The sequence below is a fragment of the Neurospora hispaniola genome (genome assembly GCF_033458365.1).
Source record: "Neurospora hispaniola strain FGSC 10403 chromosome Unknown B0T23scaffold_2, whole genome shotgun sequence".
Taxonomy (NCBI): domain Eukaryota; kingdom Fungi; phylum Ascomycota; class Sordariomycetes; order Sordariales; family Sordariaceae; genus Neurospora; species Neurospora hispaniola.
The window spans coordinates 2,733,263-2,752,497 of record NW_026944407.1 but is presented as its reverse complement, the minus strand read 5'-3'; the positions used below and the strand labels follow the sequence as shown (position 1 = coordinate 2,752,497).

Here is a 19,235-nt window from a genome sequence, read left to right as displayed (position 1 = left end):
CCCCGCCAGTTCCTATTAGCGGCTTCTTTATTGGAGCGTTTCCTCACCTTTGTTATCCGGAGAACGAGGGACTGGACCCTTGGACTCTAGAATAGTGTACATACACAACCTCCATTACTTCACACGTACGTAGGGTATGCAGGAGTTATCTACAGTATGGTACCAACGCACACCTTGAGTGGGATTGCCAGAATCTGGTGCCAGCCAATCTGGATTGCTTGATCTAGCCGTCAGCTGAAAAGCAACTTTCAATGGCGCCAAAGACTTCTGAGAAATGATCAACAACCCCGACGGGTCCAATGATGGCAAATCCCCGAGTCGTACAGCAAAGAGTTCAGCTGGTGTTTAGCATATCCACACTACTACTTTAGATACAGGTGATAGCGCCCTCGTCAAATTCTTCCCGTCCGTCTTCTTCTCAACCCCGATGGACTTGTCAGTGTCTGAACCAGCAGGAATCCTCCAGAGGCGCCCATGGTGAGCAAGTATACGATGGGCAGGAAACAAGGAGCGGGTCACCGGGTGTCTGCCATCAGTGTGCGGCATCCTTTGAACCAAAGAACGCATTCGGAAATCACAAAGATTGCACGATTATGTACAGTTGTAGCACTAGCCATACTGGTGGTGCTATCGTTGTCAGATTTGTCCGCACTTTCCTGGACAGCAAGACCAAAATGGCCCCCTATTAACACAGTCTACCCGCTGAACAAGGACCAGAAGAAGGAAGATAAGGAGTTTAACTGGGCAGATATTACACCCGGTCCATCACCAATTCAATGGCACCGATGCTACGACGACGAACTTGACTGCGCACGACTCAACCTCCCCATGGACTGGCAGCAACCAGAAGCAACTAATAGCTCTACTTCAGAACGGCGCGTCAACTTGGCCATCGTCCGTCTCCGAGCTGCCGTGCCTTCAAACAGCCCCGACTACCGAGGGCCTGTTGTCTTCAACCCCGGTGGACCAGGAGGATCGGGGATTTGGTCACTCCGCGACCACGGGCGAAACCTGCAAACTATCGTGGGCACCAACCACGATATTGTCAGTTGGGATATACGGGGTGTCGGTGCCTCAACGCCGCGGATTAACTGTTGGGCTTCCACGCAGGATCGTGTCTACTGGGATTTGCAGGACCCAGGTGTCGTGGATGCCCATGAAGGGACCGTGTTCGAAGCCTTTGCTCGGGCGGCTGCGTACTCGCAGGTTTGCGAGCGAAATCTCGAAGAGTCGGGGATTTTGGAGCATAGCAGTACCGCGTACCATGCTAGGGATATGCTCGCGATTCTTGAAGCTATGGGGGAAGAGAAGCTGAAGTACTGGGGATTCAGCTATGGGACGGTGCTGGGTGGGACATTTGCTGCTATGTATCCGGACAGGGTCGAGAGGATGGTTAATGATGGTGAGTTCTACCCAGAAAAAGCCGGGAAGTTTACTTGTCTCGATGCAGCTTGCTGACCTGAACCATGACAGGCAACGTCGACTACGAGGACTGGTACAACGGCACATATATCAACTTCCTACACGATACCGACAAAGTAATGCAGGCCTTTTACACCTTCTGTCATTCCGCTGGTCCTGATCGCTGTGCCTTTTACGCCTCCTCCCCCCACGCAATCAAGTCGCGTCTCGACACCCTACTCACCAAGCTCCGAACGCACCCCATTCTCATCCCTCAGGGCCAGCTCCCATCTCCCTCTGGAATCCCATCCAACCCGTCATCTCCATCTCTAGCTTCAACCAAACCTTATCACGTCCCTCAACTAGTAACCTACTCCCACATCCGCCGCATGCTTTCCACAGCCCTCTACCAACCGATCCTCCGCTTCCCCCACATCGCCCGTGTCCTATCGAGTCTCGAAGCCGGCAATGCCCTCCCTTACCACCAATACACCCTCTCCGACTATCCACCACCGGCTCCCTCCTCTCCGACCACCTGCGAAGCCGACGACCAAGATGACAAACCTCCTCTCACTTTCATCCCCAAAGAAGAAGCAGGGAACCCCGACGTCTTCCCAGCAGTCATGTGTTCCGACGCTTTACCTTTCACCTCCACCCCTCACGACTTCGCTCTCTATGCCCAAAAGCTACTAAATATTTCCCAGGCCGCTGGGGCCGTGCAAGCTTCTGTTCGGCTGTTGTGCGCCGGGCGGACTGCTCGGCCTCGCTGGGAGCCGTTTAATTCTTCTTTGTTGTTCAAGGATGTACAGACAGCTCACCCAGTGTTGTTCGTCAGCAATGAGTTTGACAACGTTACACCATTAATCAGTGCAAGGAAGAATGCCAGGGGGTTCAAGGGGGCCAGGGTGGTGGTGCAGAGAGGGAGTTGGGGGCATACGAGTCTGGCGGCGCCGTCGGTTTGTATGGCGAAGGTGATTAGAAGGTATCTCGTGAGTGGAGAGATGCCGAGGGAGGAAAAGGAAGGGGTGGAGTGCTGGGGTGATGTGGTGCCATTTGGGGAGGTTTATGAGGACGCCGAGGGTCAGAGGAGTGACAAAGATGGTGATGAGGATGAGGAGTTGAGAGGGGCGTTGTGGAGGTTGTCGATGAGGAGGAGGAGGAGGGGGCAGTTTGGGGGGTTATGAGCAGGGGCTTGCGATGGAATGCAAAGGATGTGGCCTTGGGACCAAGTCAACAAGACTATGACATTCAAGTTGGGATGAAAAGTTTAGAGCCTAGGTAGTACATGTAGGATCCACAGTAAAGCTGTAGAAGTAAAGACACCGGGAGCTACATTAAAGGCGGTTTATGGTTCTCAGGGATATACACTTACGATATTCTCCGTAGTTCCCAATGCATTCCACGATCTCTCGGCCCTACGACCCTGAAGTTGAAAGAATCCTCTTAGCAACGGATTTGTTCTTAAGATACGAAAAAAATTGTGTAAAATGCCGTCGGGGTGTTGAACATGTATAGTTAGGGGTCGATGTGCCCCATCTACCTCGGGGTCTGGGGATATGTCATCTTCAAGATGACAATTCTCGAGCTGTGCAAGAACTAAACCGAACGTTGCATTGATGGTAACTCCATCTCCTTGGATAATCACCTCCATTCGTTTTTATGAACTCCCAGCAAGTGCGTGCTCGACCCCCTCCCTCGCACAGTCTTTCAAGAGTCCACTAATAAAGAGTGAACGCAATTCATCATCACGGAACTTCAACAGCCACAATCTCCCCCTCAACCACAACCTTTGGCACCTTATACACCTCCTCCTTTCCATCTCCCAACTTCTCCAAGCCCGGCAACGCCAAGAGCCTCGTCGTTCCCTTCTGCATACCCCCCACTTCTTCTTCTTCTTCTTCTTCTCCCCCTCGTTCCCCAGGGGCATCAAACACAAACCGCCACTCACACCCATGCGCAAACAACATGTACCCAAAACTTACGCACTCCTGCATGACGCCCTCCAGGTTCCTCTCCTGATCAAAGATGGCTCGGCGGTCCGAGTGGACAAAGATGCCCAGGAACTTGTTCAAAGAGGCGCGGAGGCTGGTTACTTGGGCGGCAGCGGTGGTGGTTGTTGAGGAGTTAAAGCGGCGGTTGGGGTCGTAATCGTGCTCGTCGGGGGGGATGTTACTGGTAGTAGTGATGGGAGAGGAAGGGGATATGGGGTTGGAGGGTTTGTCGAGGAGGAGGGGGAGGAGGAGGTAAGCGGAGAGACGGCGCCAGAGGTTTAGGGCTGTTGCGGCTGGATGCATTGTAAGTAGGTGGTTAGTTTGGTTACCTACTTATTTGGAGGTATTTAGTGGGGGGGGGGGGGGGGGGGGGGATGGGGGGAGGGCAGGTACTTACTCTGGGGCGTCATGGAGTTCAACTTCTTTCCCATGCCTGCCGCTGACGAAGGAATGGATTCGAGGAAGGAGCCCGGAGGTGACCTGCCGCGGCAAAAGCGAGACACTGCCCGGATGAGTGCGGACATGGTGCAAGTCCAAGGCGGGAAAGATGGTAAGCGCCAGGAAGTGACGAATGGCTGGGAATCGAGTCTGTGGGTCCTGGGAGAGCTTCAGGATCAGGGCGTGCGTGCGATTGTCCAGACCAAAGGCTGGATCTGCCAAAGCCTGGTTAAGTTTGAAAACCTCGTTTCTGCTGCCATCCAGTGGGTCAAGGTGGTAGTTGTTCTGTACGTGTTCCTGGAGGAGATAGCCGAGGGCAGACAGTTCCGATTTGATTTCCTCGTCACTGGCGCCTTCGTAAATGCCGATGCCAGACAGGACGTTGTTGATGCTACTACCTCCGCCAGTAGTGCCGGTAGACGAAAGCAACGCCTCGTTTCGGACACTGCTTTTGGATGATAATCTCTCCTTTGGCAGCGAGGCCGGGGGAAGGAAGGTGGTCATTGCTGTACCTTCATTGTGAGGATCAACAGTGTCCTGACACTTTCGGCACTTCGCACTCAGGCAAAAGTAACCGATAAGAGCTCCAACCATGAGACCCAGTAGCGCCGCACCGATAGCCGCACCCGCGATCGCGCCTCCGTTTGTCTTCGTGTGGGTGAGTTTGTAAGTAGCGGTAGGGTGAGCGGCTGTGTTGGTAGTGTGTGTAGGCGACGCCGTCGAGGCTCGTGAGGTGCCTTCCAAGGAGATAGCTCCAGTCTCAGCGGCAACCCGATAGCTACACTCGAAACTTACGCTAGTCTCAACACTGAAGACGGTGGCGATGAAATCGCTAACTTGACGTGTGGGACTGTCAATGTGGAATCTTTCAGAGCCCTCGCCAATGTCAGTATCATGCTGTTTCTCGCCAAAGAACAATTCAGGGCACGTGAAGTTGGCGGCAGGGAAAGTTGAAATGCTAGGCGTGAACCAAGTTGTCGTCATAAGAGTCAGCCATGCTGTTGATATTGTTGGCGAAGCCATTTTTGTTCAAAAGAGTCCAAAGATACACGTATAGATGACTCGAATGACGTTAATTTCTGTGGCGTCAATGGAAGAAATTGCTGCAGAACTTCGAAAAAGAAGGTATTCCCCAGTGTCAGGAGAGAGAAACCCGCGACTGAGGGAGGCTTGGAAATAAGCGTAAACCACTTGCTTTCATATTCCCTCTCTTCGATTCCGAAACAAGCACCAAGAAGAAATGGAACTGCTTTGGCCGGCTTGCCCCACGAAACACAAAACCGTACAAGAAGCAAACGTAGTCATTTTATGCCAGTCATTTTGCGCCTTCAGTGTTTGTGGCCCATATATGTACACTGTCCTGGTAGCACGGGTGCACTATCCGTCTGGCCGCCTTGTATTGCACCAGTCGACCACCTATCCCATGGATTTCAATGCGGGCTTCCGGCCGAGGGCATACCAGAAGTCGGGGGTATCTTGGTTTGATATTGGGTCCTTACATGCTGTCATACTGTGCTACGAGAGCTTCGGTTACTCCCGTTGATGATCACAGCTGCAAGCGTACGGTACTTGGCGTTGATACAACCTCACGAGCCTCATGCCTGACTGTCGTGCTGCCCTTGACTCAACTCTGTGAACTCGTTACCACTGAACAATCACGACCGTACCTAGAGGCAAGTTTTTCGACTTCGACTCACTGACTTGATGATGTGCTAGAATGTTCACCCGGCCAGCCCTATCGCAAAGAATTATCAAATGGCTTTGGTTTTGATGCTGAGTACCTCTAGCTCATTGCGATGGCTTGGCAATCTCGACAGGTACCTATCTTTGCAAAGCTCATCGTATTATGTATGAATTTGAGGCTCTAGCCACAGACTCGTGGTGATTAGGGACTTGAGGGCGGGCATAGCGTACCATTCGGGTCGAGGGTCACTTCCACTCGGACCGCTCTCACTTGGCCGGTAGCGCATAAGCGCCCACTCATCACATGGTTACGTCCAGAAGAACCGTGCAGGTGTTAGCTATGACAGTGAAGCCATTTTCACGGTGATGAGCTGTCCGATGGGCCTCATATTCAAATTACGTAGAGGTAGCTATCCAAGCTTTTTATATATTTTCATTAGAAAAAAGGGAGTCGAGACTCGGACATGGCGTTTTGACAGCCGTCTCCCGGGGCCTTTGTTGACATGGTGATAACGGAGGGCCAGACGGGCCCCTGGTCACAGTGACAGGAGTGACAACCGTCCGCTTGGCATGCAGGGACCTCCCGTTGGATCGCCACGAGGTAGGGCTGATCCAGCCAATCCCGTCTGGCTGGACAAGACCCCTCACGACCCTAATGGATCCCTCCTCGAGTCTCCTCACCTCCCGACTTTTCTTGCCCTTCCCTCCACAACCCCCCATCTTACGACTCATCCTTCAACATCCTGTTCCTCTCGACCGCAGCACCTTGTTACCTACCTACCACCTACCTACCTAGTCACGCACACTTTTATCCCTGGTCTCTACCTAGACTCCTCTCTCTCTCACTCTCTTATCAGGAAATCTGCCTCGGTCATTTTGATTTCCATTCGTATCAAATGGCACCGTCATAGAAAAGGAAGGGGTACGGAAGAAAAGGGGACTTGGCTGCCGACACAGTCAGTCGTTCCTTCGTTCGCACGTTTCGGCCGACTTCGGCAACCCTAAAGCAACCATGATTTTCACGTCCACCATGTCCAACAACAAACCTCCCAATTTTTTCCGCCTTCCCGGCGAGATACGCAACCAGATCTACGAGTCCCTCCTTGTCTTTCCGGAGCCCATCATCATCCATACCGACGAAGAATGGAACAATCATACCAAGGACGGCGACAAGTCCAAGAGTGGTGCAGTGGTGCGGGTGCACCTCGACAACGCCGACGAGCGAAAGCGCTGGCCGCTCTCCTCCCGCCTGCTCACCGTCTTTCTCATCTGCAAACAAATCCACTCGGAAGCCAGCGCCGTCTTCTACTCGCACAACCAATTCCGGGCACCACCTGCCCTGTGCCGGTTCCCCTCCGCCCAACTGCAGTCCAACTATGTCATGCGCGGCTTCATCGACCGAATTGGGACGCGCAACCTGACCTGTCTCCGCCACTTGTGCATCCCGTTCCCGCTTGACTCGGGGGCGGGGCAGCGATATCTGGACTGGCCGACACGCCGGTCATTCGACGGCCTCCTGGGCCTCTCTCCGGCCAAGCTTGATGCTTTGGTCTTTGGCGCTAACGTGGTGCCCGGTGCACTGCCGAGTCTTTGGCGGAGGTGTCCGAATATTGAGGTTATCGAGTTCGATCTCAGCTGGTCTGGGCCAGGTCATTCATTTTGGAAGATTCGGCCGCACGACCGCGAGATTTTGCTTGGCAGCATGGACACGGCGCTGCGGGAGGAGTTCACGCGGCTGAGGGAGATCGTCGTGAATTTTCACTACGACGGGCCGATCCGGGAGATCAGCGAGTCGTGCGAGGCGTTGATGGAGGAGATGCGCGGATACGGATGGAAGGTCGAGGTGCGCGATTGTAGCGGCGACAAGGATGAGCGGTTGAGGATCCCGTACTGGTATCAGCCGTCGCCTAGTTCGCACGGCTTTCGGTGGACCGGCGGATGGGAAGACTACAGCGCTGCGTTTGCGAGCACTGGCACTCAGGACGACGACGCTGACGACGACACTGAGCATGTGAAGCCTACGGCTGAGCGAAAACGGCAGTTTGCGAAGGACATCGGACGAAAGATTGTGCGGTCTCGGGCATTCGGATGGAGCGCAATCGTGATCTTTTCGCCGACGATTCCTGTGCTTATGGCTATCGATAGCATCAACAAGAGGAGGAGGAAGCGGAAGAACGAGAAGCTGAGTTCAGGGCAATCGACTGCTAGCATCTCGCATCATGGTTCGGTTCGGGAATTCCGGTAGGCTGGGAATTGAGGGGGGAATAGCCCGGCCGAAGGAACGAAGGAACGAACGACTTTTGTAGATTGGCTACGATACGTGCTGATTGTGACATCTGAACGGTCGCGGTCGTCTGAGGCAAAACAGTCGGGGCGTGACGAGTGCAACGACAAATAGAAATCTGATGATGCTGGTTGGGATGGGATGGAGGAGTGGCGGGATGTCTCACCCATAGGTGTTGGCGTGTGACTCCACACTTGCAGGAGAAGGAGTATCGCGGTGTGCTGGCCATGCCGGCAGCGCCTGGTAATGCGAAATCCATGCACAGAGGTAAGATGCCATGAAGGAGACCAAGGCCGGCGTCGGGCCGGAATCAAACGCCGTCTGCCGTCTATGTACCCGGCTGACATGGACGATGCAGTCACCCAGAGATATCTGCATAGGGGCGTCCTCGTGCTGCTCTACATTACATGAACGTTGGGAATTCGGACCCTTTTTAGACCTTTCCTAGGTACTCTCCAATATCTTGAAAATGCTGTTGTTTTCGCCTTGTCACGACTACTTTACTCTCCTTTTCCTCGGCGTTCTATTGTTGGACTTGACTCATGATTTGGTTTTGTTTTTCTTAGGCATAGAGAGGTATGTAGATGCTGCTGAGATGTAGGTACCTATGCAGTGCATCCTGCAATACAAGTAGACAGACGGGGGTTACGCGTGATTATCGAACCACCTAGCAACACATTGACATGGTTACTGGCATTGCCGAGTCCAAAAGCCTGTTTAATTCCCTTTTAAGCGCTAAGTCCACGCAGTAATCCAAACCACTCCCTATGCTGGGAAGAAAAAAAATAAAAAAAAGATACAATGACCACCTTGACCTCTTGGTTGGCGATCCAAAGCCAGCCATATGTGCGCCGATTAGTATATGTAAAAATGAAATGCAGTGACCGACCCGTGCGATATTCCAACAATGTTCCAGGACGTAGAGCCGCGCTTATTTATTATGCCACAGGAAGTTGCGCAAACCATCCCATGTATCCGCGTCTCTGTAAATGTACACCATGCTACTGCGCAGACTCGGTTGCAGCTCGGCATCATGCCACCTAAACAGGTGCATGACGCTGGCCCATGACACAGCTGCAAATACCGGCCAAGCATAATGACTGATAGCGGTGCTGTTGTTGGGCTCGGACACGCCCGGCAATCCATACCCGGGCTTGACGGCCAGGCGGGCTAGTGCCAGCACCACGCGCGCAAAGACGTAGACGACGATTTGCTGGTTGACGCTCGGGATTTTACCCTTTCGCGATCGCTGACCGAAGACGACGTAGCCTCCGAGGAGGCCGGCGAAGAAGCTATCATATGGACCTATTTTTATCCCAGAGGGAACCGTGTAAGCTAACGTCGTCTCGGGTAATGCGCTCGAATTTTGGCGCCGTCGCAAATGGGGTGGGGTATGGGTATCTGCTTGCCTTCCTTGCCAGGCGTTGTCCCGTAATGTCTGAGTAGATAGCAGACGGTCTTGTATATGGTCGCGAACTTTGCCAGATTCGTAGCGTGGGTTTTCGTCGCGCGGAAGATGAGTTTTGCTTTTTCGCGGAGACTGGCGCAATGATTGAACATGGTCAGCTGGAGGTCCGTGTCAAAGGGGCAAAGGGAATTGTGAACTCACGTCCCCGATCGGAATAGGAGCATCATGCTGTCGCATTGTCAGTTCAGTCTCGTTTCAGCGTTACAAAGTCGTGGGCTCTGGACATAGGCGTACACCAGCGCGTGCGGAAACCGCACCTTGGCTCCGTAGACGGCGCCATTGCGAGCACCCTTGACAATGGCAAGAACGTCGCGATACTTGGGGTCAAGAATTATTTGTTCGACGTAAGCCTGTACACGCAAATGTGTCAACTTGGGCGGGCTCGGGTTTGGGGCGCCTTTTCGCAGGGGCTTTGGCGTTGTTGTGGTCGCACCTTGAGGCTCTCGAGAGCGGTGCTGGACATTGTGCCTCGGCTCAAAACGGGGTTCGCTGGGAAAGTGGACGGATGACGAAATGGGGGTGCGGGCTGCACACGCTCGAGAAAATAGCAAAGGTGTCGGTCGTATTCTGCCTGTAGGTCATTGGGCGGCGCTAAGGGAAGGATGCGGCGAGAGTCGAGATCGAAAAGAGACGGGAACAAAAAGATGGGAGTTCACCTATGAACGGGTGGGATGAAAATACTAGTGTAGGAACAATGCTCAGGTCACGGTGTAGGGTAGAGGGCCGGGAGTGTAAACGGGACCAAATTGGGTTCGTTGGCTCCCGCGCGCGGGCAGATCCACGGCAGGTGGAAATGACGACGGCACATGTCGGTTTCGGTGGAACTTGGGTGGTGGGGGCTTCCCCGCAGAAAACTGATCTCCAGTGGGTGGTCACTCAGCGAACGGGGGCCTACCTATGTATGCGTCATGCCCACAGCGCCTACAAAATGGCATGTGAAATTCCCAGGGGCAATCGCCCGGGCTCTTCGTCCCGCCCGCACATCACAAATCGGGCGTTATCTTCACAAATTCACTTGTACTTCGCTTGTATCCGTTTCAAATTCTGGCAACATCTTCCATTTAACCACATCTCCTGTTGCATGTCCCAGCTATTTCTTTCCTCGCGTCAACACCTCGACGGATACTTGCGCTTCCCATCTGGCCCAGCGATGTTGTGTGTCTGCTGCGATCATGGGGCATCTGAGTTCATAAAAGGGCCTCAACTAGGTTCGCTCTGGTTGGCCAACATTACGGTGGACCCACATTTCTTTCCCGTTGTTAATCGTGGCGGGAGACACTCAGCAGTATCTTCCCCCAATATGCCCATGAATTGCAAAGAAATATGATAGGCAGTGTACAAATCTGACCTCTATCTAGTCCCTCTTTGTTCGATATGATCGTGGCCATCCAGTCTCCAGGTCGAAGAGCCAAAGTATCTGCGTCCCTATCATCTGGTTTACTTGTTCCAAGCATCATAGTGTGTTCAACTCAGATCTTATCAGCTACGGTAGACACAAGACACGGGGCAAATCTCATCAGAAGGGCTTCACGCGCATCGGATTCTCATAGTTCGTTGTTTAATCATACACTAAATATTGCAACTAACATAAAGTGGGGTATCTCATCAGAAACAGCAAGGAAAACTACCACTCCAGCCGGTCATCACATACAAGCCGCACGTCAAAGCGGTCCTCGCCCTTCCAGACCTTCGAGCCAGAGTTGCAGTCAGCGACGACGTTTCTCAGCTCACCAATCATGCCCGGAGGCCCACTACCAAACACGCGTGTGGAGCCTTGAGCAACACCTTCGACGAAATCCTTGACCACTGTCGTCACATCCGGCCTTCCTCTCGCCGTGGAGCTGGCTCTTTGGGCAGACGCCCTCGGCGCTCTCTTGATGCTGTCATCATCCTCCTGCGACGACTCTCCACGGCAGCCAGTGGCCGATACGGCCCCCTTTGCGGTATCATCATCATCATCCGTGACGAAAATGCGAACCATCAGACCATGGACAGCACCGAGTCTGCGCAACTCCTCCATCTCGGGCTCAACCCATTCGACGTCTTCGCTCCTCTTCATGGCCCAAACCAGCTCGACTTTCCTTGCGGGGTTCATGTTCCTGTCCCGAAGCAAGTCGATCAAGAGGGGAAGCACATAAGTGATACCGGTTCCGCCGGCAATGCAGAGGACGTTGACGTCGGGAGTCACACCCTCAACAATACTCTCGCCATAGGGGCCCTGGAGGATAACTGGGGTCGTGGGGATGACCGCCTTCTCCGACAGCGCACCAGCGAGTTTATCCTGCACAATCTTGGCCAACTTCTTCGTCTCTCCGCCCTTGGCCCGCAAGATGTACGAGTGCGTGACAGTGCCCTTTCCGTCCTCCACCGGCCACGACAGCGGCGTAAACGGGTGACTCTGCCAGATGCTTCCCTCGGTGAAGCACAAGAAGAAATGCTGGCCAACCTTCCACGCCCTCTGCGGGTGCGCAAAGTCCAACCTGACCACGTCTCCGTGCTTCTCGTCCCTCCAAAACTTCATCTCCGCCTGCGCCGCCGCGAACCCAACCCTGCCTTGGCTGGGGATATACCCATAATGCAGCAACGCCGTCCTCACCAGCCTGGCACCGCGATCAACAAACCACAGCACCAACCCGGGCACCAAGAAGCACTGCAAATTCTTCCAATGCCCAATCACGGCGCCAATGTACACCATGGCCAGGACGTAGTGCGCCTTTCTGAAAAACTCGTACCCCGTGCGGCGGATGGTCCACTGCAGGGCGCCCACCCACAGCAGCACAAGCAGCACCAGCGCCACCACGCCCCAGCGGGCGTACGTCTGCGCGATGAAGGCGTTCCACACGTCCGGATGCGGGCGGTACAGGCGCGCCTCGACGATGACCCAGCCAATGGTGTGCAGGATCGACTGCACGAGAATGATGTGGCCCGTCCAGCGGTGGAGGAACATGAAGCTGGTGTAGGGGACGCCGGTGATCAAGGACAAGATGGATTCCCGGCTGGCGAGCAAGATCGAAAGCGGCGTGAGGGCGTAGGCGAGCACGCCGATGCGGTCGGCCCATGGCCCCAGGGAGGTGCGCGTGTTTTTGACGTGTTCGGGCTGGCCCTTGATGGGCGTGATCCATTTGCCGTAGACGATGCCGACGAAAGTCCAGATGGTGAGGTAGCCGACTAGGACCAAAAGGATGAGAACCTGGAGGCGGGTGACTTGGCCGAAAACGGGCTTCACTACTCCGCGGCTTGAGAGGAAATACCTCCTCCCCGTGGCACCCACTGCCCTCATCGCCCTGGTGAATCTCCCCACCGAGCGAGGCTTGGTGACTACCTCCTCCCCGGTTAAAAGCGGCCCTTTTTCTTCCTCGAGGGGCATCTCATACTTGGAGACATTTCCCCCACTAGCACCAAGTCGCCTTAGAACACCCCAAACAAGCAAGATGCCCAAAATGGTCGCCCAAAGGATCCCGGTGTAAAGCATCCCCCGATCGTGAGCGGAGTACACGACGTCCAGGTAGGCGCACGAGCCGGGGTCGCTTTGGCACGGGACCACACGGTAGGCGTAGCCCCAATGCCACTCAAGGTTAGATTGGCCGGTGAAATTTTGAATCATTCTTGCGGAAAGCTGGGGTTGACTTGGTGGTGTCATGGTGGGATAGAGAGAATGGCCGTTGGCCGTTGGATGTCGAGCGAGCCAGGCAAATTGAAGTCGGGGTTTATGTTAGGTGCCCTTGTTTTGGGTGTGGTAGTTGATCAAGTGGCTGTTGGTGAGGTTGTTATTGTTGTTCCATTGCCCGGTAATTCTATAATCTGTTGTCGAGATGATTCAAAATCATTGTCGAGTCGGACAAGGGAATGGATATAACAAGTGGAAGTTTCAATGTTCCACCTCGAAGGACAACCGGTCCAAACGATCAAAAAGGTCACACAACCATCGGACCTCGCGTCGCCTGTCCCGGTAGCTCCAGTCCCTAGAGGTATCGATCTTGAACAAAACCCGTGTTCTGGAATCTCCAAAAAGAAAACGAAACGGATCCGATTGCGTGTTTGAGTTGGTTTCACATCACCCGGGGTTCGCCCACGGCGGGCACGGTGTGGAGCGCCGAGAAAGTTGAGCAAGTTTCCATTGCAACGGTGTTCGTTTCCCTGGTTGCTGACTCCTGTCGCCATCGGATCCAGAACATCACTCATCTTCAACAATATAGTGTTCCGTGAGCCGGAAACCGCCTCTCATTGCCTGTTTGGTGTTGATTTCCCCCCCTCCCCTCCAGTTTTTTTCATTTTTCATACTCCCTTGGTTTCCACCGGGTGAGCATGTTTTTGGCTTGGCTGTATATCATGCCACTGCAGAATTTGCCTTCATTCCTTCTCGGTCATGCCATCGAGAGAATTTGAGAGTTTATTCTGTCTCCGAAAGGGGGGCCAGAGAGAAAAGATATGACGCTAGAGTCTGGACACAGCTGCAGTGGTTGAGCATCTTTGAGCACGTTTTTCCTGCAACCAACAGTGGGGTGACAGTGTAACGTAAGGTCGTGTTCGTCCACTCGGCGTGGTGTGGGGACTCTACAAATGGGGAAGTAGTCGCTTTTCATTGGATGATTCAAACAATTGACCCAGGTACTCGGGGCTTCAACCCCCCCTGAACATAATGGGATGGAGGCGAGACGAGCTCCCCGTCCGGCGCGGCGCGCTCATTTTCCAGGCGAACGACACTCGGCTGGGATACCGTCATGATGTCCCCGATTTGATGACATTGGTGATATCCATAGCGGACGGAGGGCTACGTACCGACGATTGACCCTGAATCATTTCCAGAGCTTCGTCGTTGATGGCGAGGCTGGACGGAACATCTCGTGGACAAGAAGGTTTTCATCCGAGATTCCACTCATATCTGCTCGCTCACTCACTCACTACCCATTGACACTTTTCTCCCTCTTTCCCGCTCTTTTCCCCTCATCTCCTGCCTCCTTTGCACGCTATCTAGCCTTACGAATGGAACCATAACCGTCCTATTGAACCACTTGACTCCAAGCTAGTAGCTACTGGGTTAGGGAACCCAACAATTGGTCCTTGTCCTACCCGTTGGACCAAGTAGTGTGATTGAGAAGGTTTCCAAATACCCAACCACACAGACTACGGACATTGAGTGCAACAGTCGTCGAGAAAAACGAGCTCAAAGACGAGGCTAAATTGAAAACGAATCCTTTTTTTTTTTTTCCTCTCGCGAACCGCCATCATCATTCAAGCACCAAACCGACTCTTCACCCCTTACCGTTTTCTCGCACACACATCCCCAACCAACCATGGCGCAACACGGCACAACCCTCTTACCCCGAATGGACATGGGAGACGGGAACATGGACGGACCGGCGTGTAAAATTTCGGTATGTTCTTCCCGTGTACAAACCACCCTCTTTTACACGTGCACCAATCCCACTATTCTCATCGTATCCCTACTCCCGGGCACTCACACCGTAGGCACACACTAACATATTTCCAACCAGATGCTCTGGAACTGGTACACCATCGATGCCTGCTTCCTCCACCAGTCCTGGCAAATCACCACGCGCGGCGCCTTCGCCGCCACCTGCATCGGCATCATGTTGATGGTCGTCATGCTCGAGTTCCTGCGCCGGCTGGCCAAAGAATACGACGAGTGGATCGTCCGTGACTTTCGAAGACGGTCGGCCCTAATTAGCGACCAACAGCAATGTCTGCGTCAACAACAACCACAGCGACGACAACGACAGGCTTCACCAGCATGTGGTACTGCGGATGCAGCAAAGACTACTGGACTTTTGGCCACAACGTCCGTCGTCACCACCGGGAAGAGAAGAGGAGGATACATGGGAAGCAAAACGACAACGACCACGCTCAAGTTCCGCGCCAGTCCGTTGCAGCAGCTCATAAGGGCCCTGATTCACGCCGTCATGTTTGGCCTGGGGTATCTGATCATGTTGCTGGCCATGTACTACAATGGCTATGTGCTCATCAGCATCTGGATCGGGGCGCTGCTCGGCAAGTTCTTGTGCGATTGGTTGACGGTCAAGTTTGAAATCCCTGGCGAGGATGAGGAGGAGGAGATGATGATGGATGGTGGATTCACGGACGAGGTGCCGAGGCTGCAGGGCGTGGAGGATGCCACTGTTTGCTGTGGTTGAAAAGCCAGACGGGATGAGGAAGTCGAGGATGGAAGAAGGGACGGAAGATAATGACGACTGCGATGATACCTCTTTGTGCTTTTTCACTTCCACTGTTAATAATCAATGGACTGGGCTTATACCCAACGCCGCTTGTTCGCGCTATGTTTCTGTAACATGAGTTATTTGTCCCGTGTAAGAGTTTACCTACCCTACGAGGGAGCGCAGTTCTCAGTCGTAAAGGGAGTCACTAGGAGAGCAAATGTCGCAATCCGTAGAGGTAGCGCTGGATTTTGGCGAGCGCGAGGAAATCCGTTGATCCATGGTGTGAGGAGAGAGGAAGGGGAGAGGCGCTCTCCTGGGGATCTGCGTGGTTTCATAGCATTATTTGGCTAAAGGTTTTTGATGATATTGAAGATCTGTAGGGGCTGACGGGCACGAAGAGGGAAGGACCGATTGTCGCGGAGTCCCACGTAAAGGGTTTGCAGATCGCGAGGTCACACTGACCACAGGGCCAATATGGAAGCTGTCACTCACCTTCCACCCAAACCCTGTAGAGTACTTAATCCGGACAGTGGAACGTGTATTCTCTTCTTGACCACCCTGAACCACGGTTCGCCATCATTGGTCCAATTTGCGCTACTTGTTATCACTTCTTGAGGCCTCTCCTGTTCTCTGAATTGTTGGTACAGCGGCAAAGATCGTAACAAGAAATACAAAGAAGTGTATTGAGTACACACCAACATACACATGCATGAGCCTATGCATGAAGCCTGTGTACGGTATTCAAGACTGTTTCCGCTCAATGCTATCCAAATGCTTTGTATTCAAAGAAACATGCTCGCTCGGTGGATGATCCCGCTCAACATGCCTTTCCATCACAAATTCACAAGTCCCCTAAAACCTGCTGCTCATCATGGACGCCGGCACCTGAGAAAAGGTTAGTATGACACCCGTTCACAACACAAAGCCACTAGTCGACCCTCGATACATGGGCTTCTCAAGGCTTCGTACTTCCATGTCCATGTCCATGCCCGCTCTTCTCCTTCTTGAAGTCCTGAAGCCAAGCCTGCACAAAGTTCTTGATGGCCCTCTGCGTCTCCTCCACCGGCTTGGGGGGGAAGTTGGGAGCGGTCTCATTGGGGAACAGGCCGTTCTCGTCCCAGTGGTGCACGCCGTCCTTGATCAGAATGAAGGGTTCGCTGATGGTGCTCTTGCGATCCTTGAGGCCGATGGCGTGCGGGGTGGCTGCGCGCCAGGGGTCCTTCTCGCCGTCAATGATGGCCAGGCGAGGGTAGCTGATGCCGAAGCCACCGTACTTGTTGATGGACTCGACGTCCGAAGGCTTGTTGATGTTGAAGGCCTCGCGGCAGGCGATGGACGTGTAGTTAAGGTCGATGGCGCGGGAGATCAGCGGGAGCTGGTTGTGTGGAACCCCGGACCCGGTTTGGAGGAAGCCCCATCTGTAGGTAGGGACCATGTTAGTTAAATCCGAAAAAAAAAATTAATGAAGAAGTGTTTGACTTACTGATCGCAAACCTGATACAGCCACAAGCGCCACGACTGCTTAAGATCGTCCTTCTTGTAGAAGTCACTGTCATAGGAGGTAAAGCAGGCATTCTGATCCCCGTCGCACGACTGGACCTGGGTGACGTTGACATAACCGATGTAGTTCAAAAACTGATTTGTGAGCGTCTTGACCTCCTTGCCGTATCCGCCAACAGTCAATAGCTCCTGGACGTCCTTTTCAAGGCGAGCTGTCTCGGGATACAGCAGCGCATTAGAGCTGACATTGTTGCAGTATTCGCCGTATGAGGTGTCGTTCAATGCGGGATCCCAGTTGGTGGATTGCAGTCCTGCGATGCCGAAGCTGATGGTGTTGGCAAAGTCATCGGTGTGGGTGAGGTTGCCGAGACCGAATGTATCCTTGAGCTTCTGCACGTATTTGGCGTTGGCCTTGTTGAGGATGATGTTGTCGACAACGTGGGTCAACTTTTGGGTAGCAGTCACGCAATCCTTAGGACCGTAGATCCGCGCGGCTTCGTAGTATTGCCAATAGTCATATATCGCCTCAGTGACACCGGACGAGGAAATGGCTCCCCAGTAAACATCGGGGTACAGCTTGCGCAGGAAGGCGACAAAGGCGCCAGCATACGAACCTCCGTATGCAATGTAGGGAGTGTTGGGCGCAGTCAGATCCAGGTGCTCAAGACCGGCGAACTTGACGTTCTTGGCAAAGTAGACGGTATCGGCCAGCGCTTGATCAGTAGTGAGGAAGCGCAGGTTCTTCGTGCTGAAGTCGGAGGTAGGCAGACTCTTGCCATAGTATCGGTGCTCGAGGATGACGCCAACACCACCAGTCGCCTTGGCGAGCTGGTATACTATGCCCTTTTGGAGGAACTGGAGACGTCCGACACCGCTCGTCTCACCGGCAGCTAGAACAATGACGGGACCTCCCTTCTTATAGTAGGTCGCGTCGAACCAATAGCGCAGGTCGAAAGTATCGTTGGTATGCGGCTCATACTTGGTGTCGTTGTGGAAGTGGTCAACGGGAACCTTGATGGTCCGGGCCGGGTATAGAAGCGTGGGGTCGGTGCTCTCCTGGATGGTGAAATCACCCTCCGGCTCCAGCGCAAGATCGCTCTCTGACTGAAATGCCTGTTAGTCACGATCTGTCAAGAAAGCAATGGGAGGAGCACTAAGGACTTACCGACAAGCGAAGGTTCCGGACAGACAGAGGCGCAAAAGCGGGCGCAAGAGCAGAGGCTAGTTGCGCAACGCAGGCCGTGGCGGCCAGCAGACATCCAAGTCCCATCATTCTGAAGGTCTCAAAACGACGACGACGAATGTGGGCGAAGGAAAAGAACGCCTCCAAAAAGAGGCCACTTACCTGGAATAAATACTGGGAAACTTGAGGAAAGATGAAGAGAACCTGAAAAGCAAGGCGATCAGCAAGGGTCCAGTGAATAGTTCACCTTCCTCTTTGGGGTCTAGGTTGAAGAGGTTGTTGGCGATGGACCTGGACCAATACCACTGAAGGCGCGTATCGTGCGTGAGAGTTCGTACCTTTCGTCTGGCTACAAAGCCATGTAATGACCGTGACAAACGACCGCGATGCGGAGCAAATGACGAACGCTAAAATCCGCGGTAAGCTGCGCCGTAAGCCGGAGCGGGCGGTTGGCTGTAATGGTGGATGCCGGCTGTACTGTAGATGCCGATGCCCGGCGATGGGTCTGCGCTGTTCAACGCTGTGCCACTGTGAATAATGCTGCTTAGGTACTGCTCCAATATTTGCCTCCCGAAGGCTCCCAACAGAATTGATGGATGAGGCAGGCCGAAACTCTCCTTCGGGAAGGTGGTAGTGCTGTGCTCCGGGAATGAGAAAGACGGTGGAGCGGTGTCGCCATTGACGCCGGGGATTTGACTCGAGATCCAGAGTGCCGATCCGAAGTGGGGAACTTCCCGACAGGGCCTAGCGAGCTGAACCTGCCGGCCGCCGACTTGGCCTATATATCTAGGGTACATAGTGTACGCGGACAAGACCCGGGCCAAGGTGTTGTTCCCATGTCATTGGTGATGAAGACGAGACTTATGCGAGATAATTGCGGTCGTGGAACGTTGAGAAATCGGGCAGTTGATGCCAGGCAGTTGATGCCAGGCAGTTCATCGCGCACGGGTGGTTCGTGTGTACTTACATACGCGGCAACCAGGGCCTTGAAACCCAAACACTGTATTACTGGATAAACGAAGTTCATTATATAGACACATTTCGTTCCTGGGGACGCACGAGATTTCGGAGCACCCGACAGGATGGGTCAATGGAATGTCCCAAAATTCGA

At 53.6% G+C, this 19,235-nt stretch overlaps 8 protein-coding genes across 8 annotated transcripts; 3 read left to right on the top strand and 5 right to left on the bottom strand.

Annotated features, from left to right (window-relative positions):
* The first annotated feature begins 205 nt into the window (after window positions 1-205).
* On the top strand, window positions 206-2,670 carry B0T23DRAFT_82122 (TAP-like protein-domain-containing protein). The gene is made up of 2 exons (XM_062841850.1): window positions 206-1,402; window positions 1,474-2,670. Exons 1-2 carry the CDS (start codon window positions 475-477, stop codon window positions 2,583-2,585), a joined length of 2,040 nt encoding a protein of 679 aa, XP_062695645.1. The 5' UTR covers window positions 206-474; the 3' UTR covers window positions 2,586-2,670.
* A 476-nt stretch (window positions 2,671-3,146) lies between these two features.
* B0T23DRAFT_393634 (uncharacterized protein) lies at window positions 3,147-4,853 on the bottom strand (the record flags this gene model as incomplete). Its single annotated transcript, XM_062838089.1, has 3 exons — window positions 3,147-3,685; window position 3,790; window positions 3,837-4,853. 3 exons carry the CDS (start codon window positions 4,851-4,853, stop codon window positions 3,147-3,149), a joined length of 1,557 nt encoding a protein of 518 aa, XP_062695644.1.
* Window positions 4,854-6,543: 1,690 nt separating this feature from the next.
* On the top strand, window positions 6,544-7,758 carry B0T23DRAFT_402511 (uncharacterized protein; the record flags this gene model as incomplete). Its single annotated transcript, XM_062838677.1, has 1 exon — window positions 6,544-7,758. The coding sequence occupies one exon, from the start codon at window positions 6,544-6,546 to the stop codon at window positions 7,756-7,758; it is 1,215 nt and encodes a 404-aa protein (XP_062695643.1).
* A 605-nt stretch (window positions 7,759-8,363) lies between these two features.
* Window positions 8,364-9,825, bottom strand: B0T23DRAFT_82095 (peroxisomal membrane protein 4). Its single transcript, XM_062841848.1, has 6 exons — window positions 9,699-9,825; window positions 9,500-9,615; window positions 9,407-9,433; window positions 9,207-9,337; window positions 8,687-9,102; window positions 8,364-8,510 (listed from the first exon to the last, which is right to left on the bottom strand). Exons 1-5 carry the CDS (start codon window positions 9,726-9,728, stop codon window positions 8,729-8,731), a joined length of 678 nt encoding a protein of 225 aa, XP_062695642.1. The 5' UTR covers window positions 9,729-9,825; the 3' UTR covers window positions 8,364-8,510; window positions 8,687-8,728.
* A 916-nt stretch (window positions 9,826-10,741) lies between these two features.
* B0T23DRAFT_82024 (ferric reductase NAD binding domain-containing protein) lies at window positions 10,742-13,267 on the bottom strand. Its single transcript, XM_062841846.1, has one exon. The coding sequence runs from the start codon at window positions 12,903-12,905 to the stop codon at window positions 10,890-10,892; it is 2,016 nt and encodes a 671-aa protein (XP_062695641.1). The 5' UTR covers window positions 12,906-13,267; the 3' UTR covers window positions 10,742-10,889.
* A 937-nt stretch (window positions 13,268-14,204) lies between these two features.
* B0T23DRAFT_82014 (Ctr-domain-containing protein) lies at window positions 14,205-15,513 on the top strand. The gene is made up of 2 exons (XM_062841845.1): window positions 14,205-14,640; window positions 14,761-15,513. The coding sequence occupies exons 1-2, from the start codon at window positions 14,560-14,562 to the stop codon at window positions 15,415-15,417; spliced, it is 738 nt and encodes a 245-aa protein (XP_062695640.1). The 5' UTR covers window positions 14,205-14,559; the 3' UTR covers window positions 15,418-15,513.
* A 452-nt stretch (window positions 15,514-15,965) lies between these two features.
* Window positions 15,966-18,462, bottom strand: B0T23DRAFT_374180 (serine carboxypeptidase S28-domain-containing protein). The gene is made up of 4 exons (XM_062836836.1): window positions 18,107-18,462; window positions 16,925-18,045; window positions 16,411-16,859; window positions 15,966-16,326 (listed from the first exon to the last, which is right to left on the bottom strand). Exons 1-4 carry the CDS (start codon window positions 18,212-18,214, stop codon window positions 16,283-16,285), a joined length of 1,722 nt encoding a protein of 573 aa, XP_062695639.1. The 5' UTR covers window positions 18,215-18,462; the 3' UTR covers window positions 15,966-16,282.
* On the bottom strand, window positions 18,299-19,070 carry B0T23DRAFT_81996 (uncharacterized protein). The gene is made up of 2 exons (XM_062841844.1): window positions 18,463-19,070; window positions 18,299-18,328 (listed from the first exon to the last, which is right to left on the bottom strand). The coding sequence occupies exon 1, from the start codon at window positions 18,919-18,921 to the stop codon at window positions 18,532-18,534; it is 390 nt and encodes a 129-aa protein (XP_062695638.1). The 5' UTR covers window positions 18,922-19,070; the 3' UTR covers window positions 18,299-18,328; window positions 18,463-18,531.
* Between the last annotated feature and the right edge of the window lie 165 nt (window positions 19,071-19,235).

Coding starts and splice junctions, on each gene's coding strand:
- B0T23DRAFT_82095 (XM_062841848.1), bottom strand. CDS start 9,728: ATGTCCAGCACCGCTCTCGAGAGCCTCAAG. Junction 9,338..9,406: donor CTCCTATTCCGATCGGGGAC/GTGAGTTCACAA, acceptor TCATTGCGCCAG/TCTCCGCGAAAAAGCAAAAC. Junction 9,103..9,206: donor GACAACGCCTGGCAAGGAAG/GCAAGCAGATAC, acceptor GGATAAAAATAG/GTCCATATGATAGCTTCTTC.
- B0T23DRAFT_374180 (XM_062836836.1), bottom strand. CDS start 18,214: ATGATGGGACTTGGATGTCTGCTGGCCGCCACGGCCTGCGTTGCGCAA. Junction 18,046..18,106: donor TCCGGAACCTTCGCTTGTCG/GTAAGTCCTTAG, acceptor CAGGCATTTCAG/TCAGAGAGCGATCTTGCGCT. Junction 16,327..16,410: donor GCATGGACATGGACATGGAA/GTACGAAGCCTT, acceptor ACCTTTTCTCAG/GTGCCGGCGTCCATGATGAG.
- B0T23DRAFT_82122 (XM_062841850.1), top strand. CDS start 475: ATGGTGAGCAAGTATACGATGGGCAGGAAACAAGGAGCGGGTCACCGG. Junction 1,403..1,473: donor CGAGAGGATGGTTAATGATG/GTGAGTTCTACC, acceptor GAACCATGACAG/GCAACGTCGACTACGAGGAC.
- B0T23DRAFT_81996 (XM_062841844.1), bottom strand. CDS start 18,921: ATGTACCCTAGATATATAGGCCAAGTCGGCGGCCGGCAGGTTCAGCTC.
- B0T23DRAFT_82014 (XM_062841845.1), top strand. CDS start 14,560: ATGGCGCAACACGGCACAACCCTCTTACCCCGAATGGACATGGGAGAC. Junction 14,641..14,760: donor GACCGGCGTGTAAAATTTCG/GTATGTTCTTCC, acceptor ATTTCCAACCAG/ATGCTCTGGAACTGGTACAC.
- B0T23DRAFT_82024 (XM_062841846.1), bottom strand. CDS start 12,905: ATGACACCACCAAGTCAACCCCAGCTTTCCGCAAGAATGATTCAAAAT.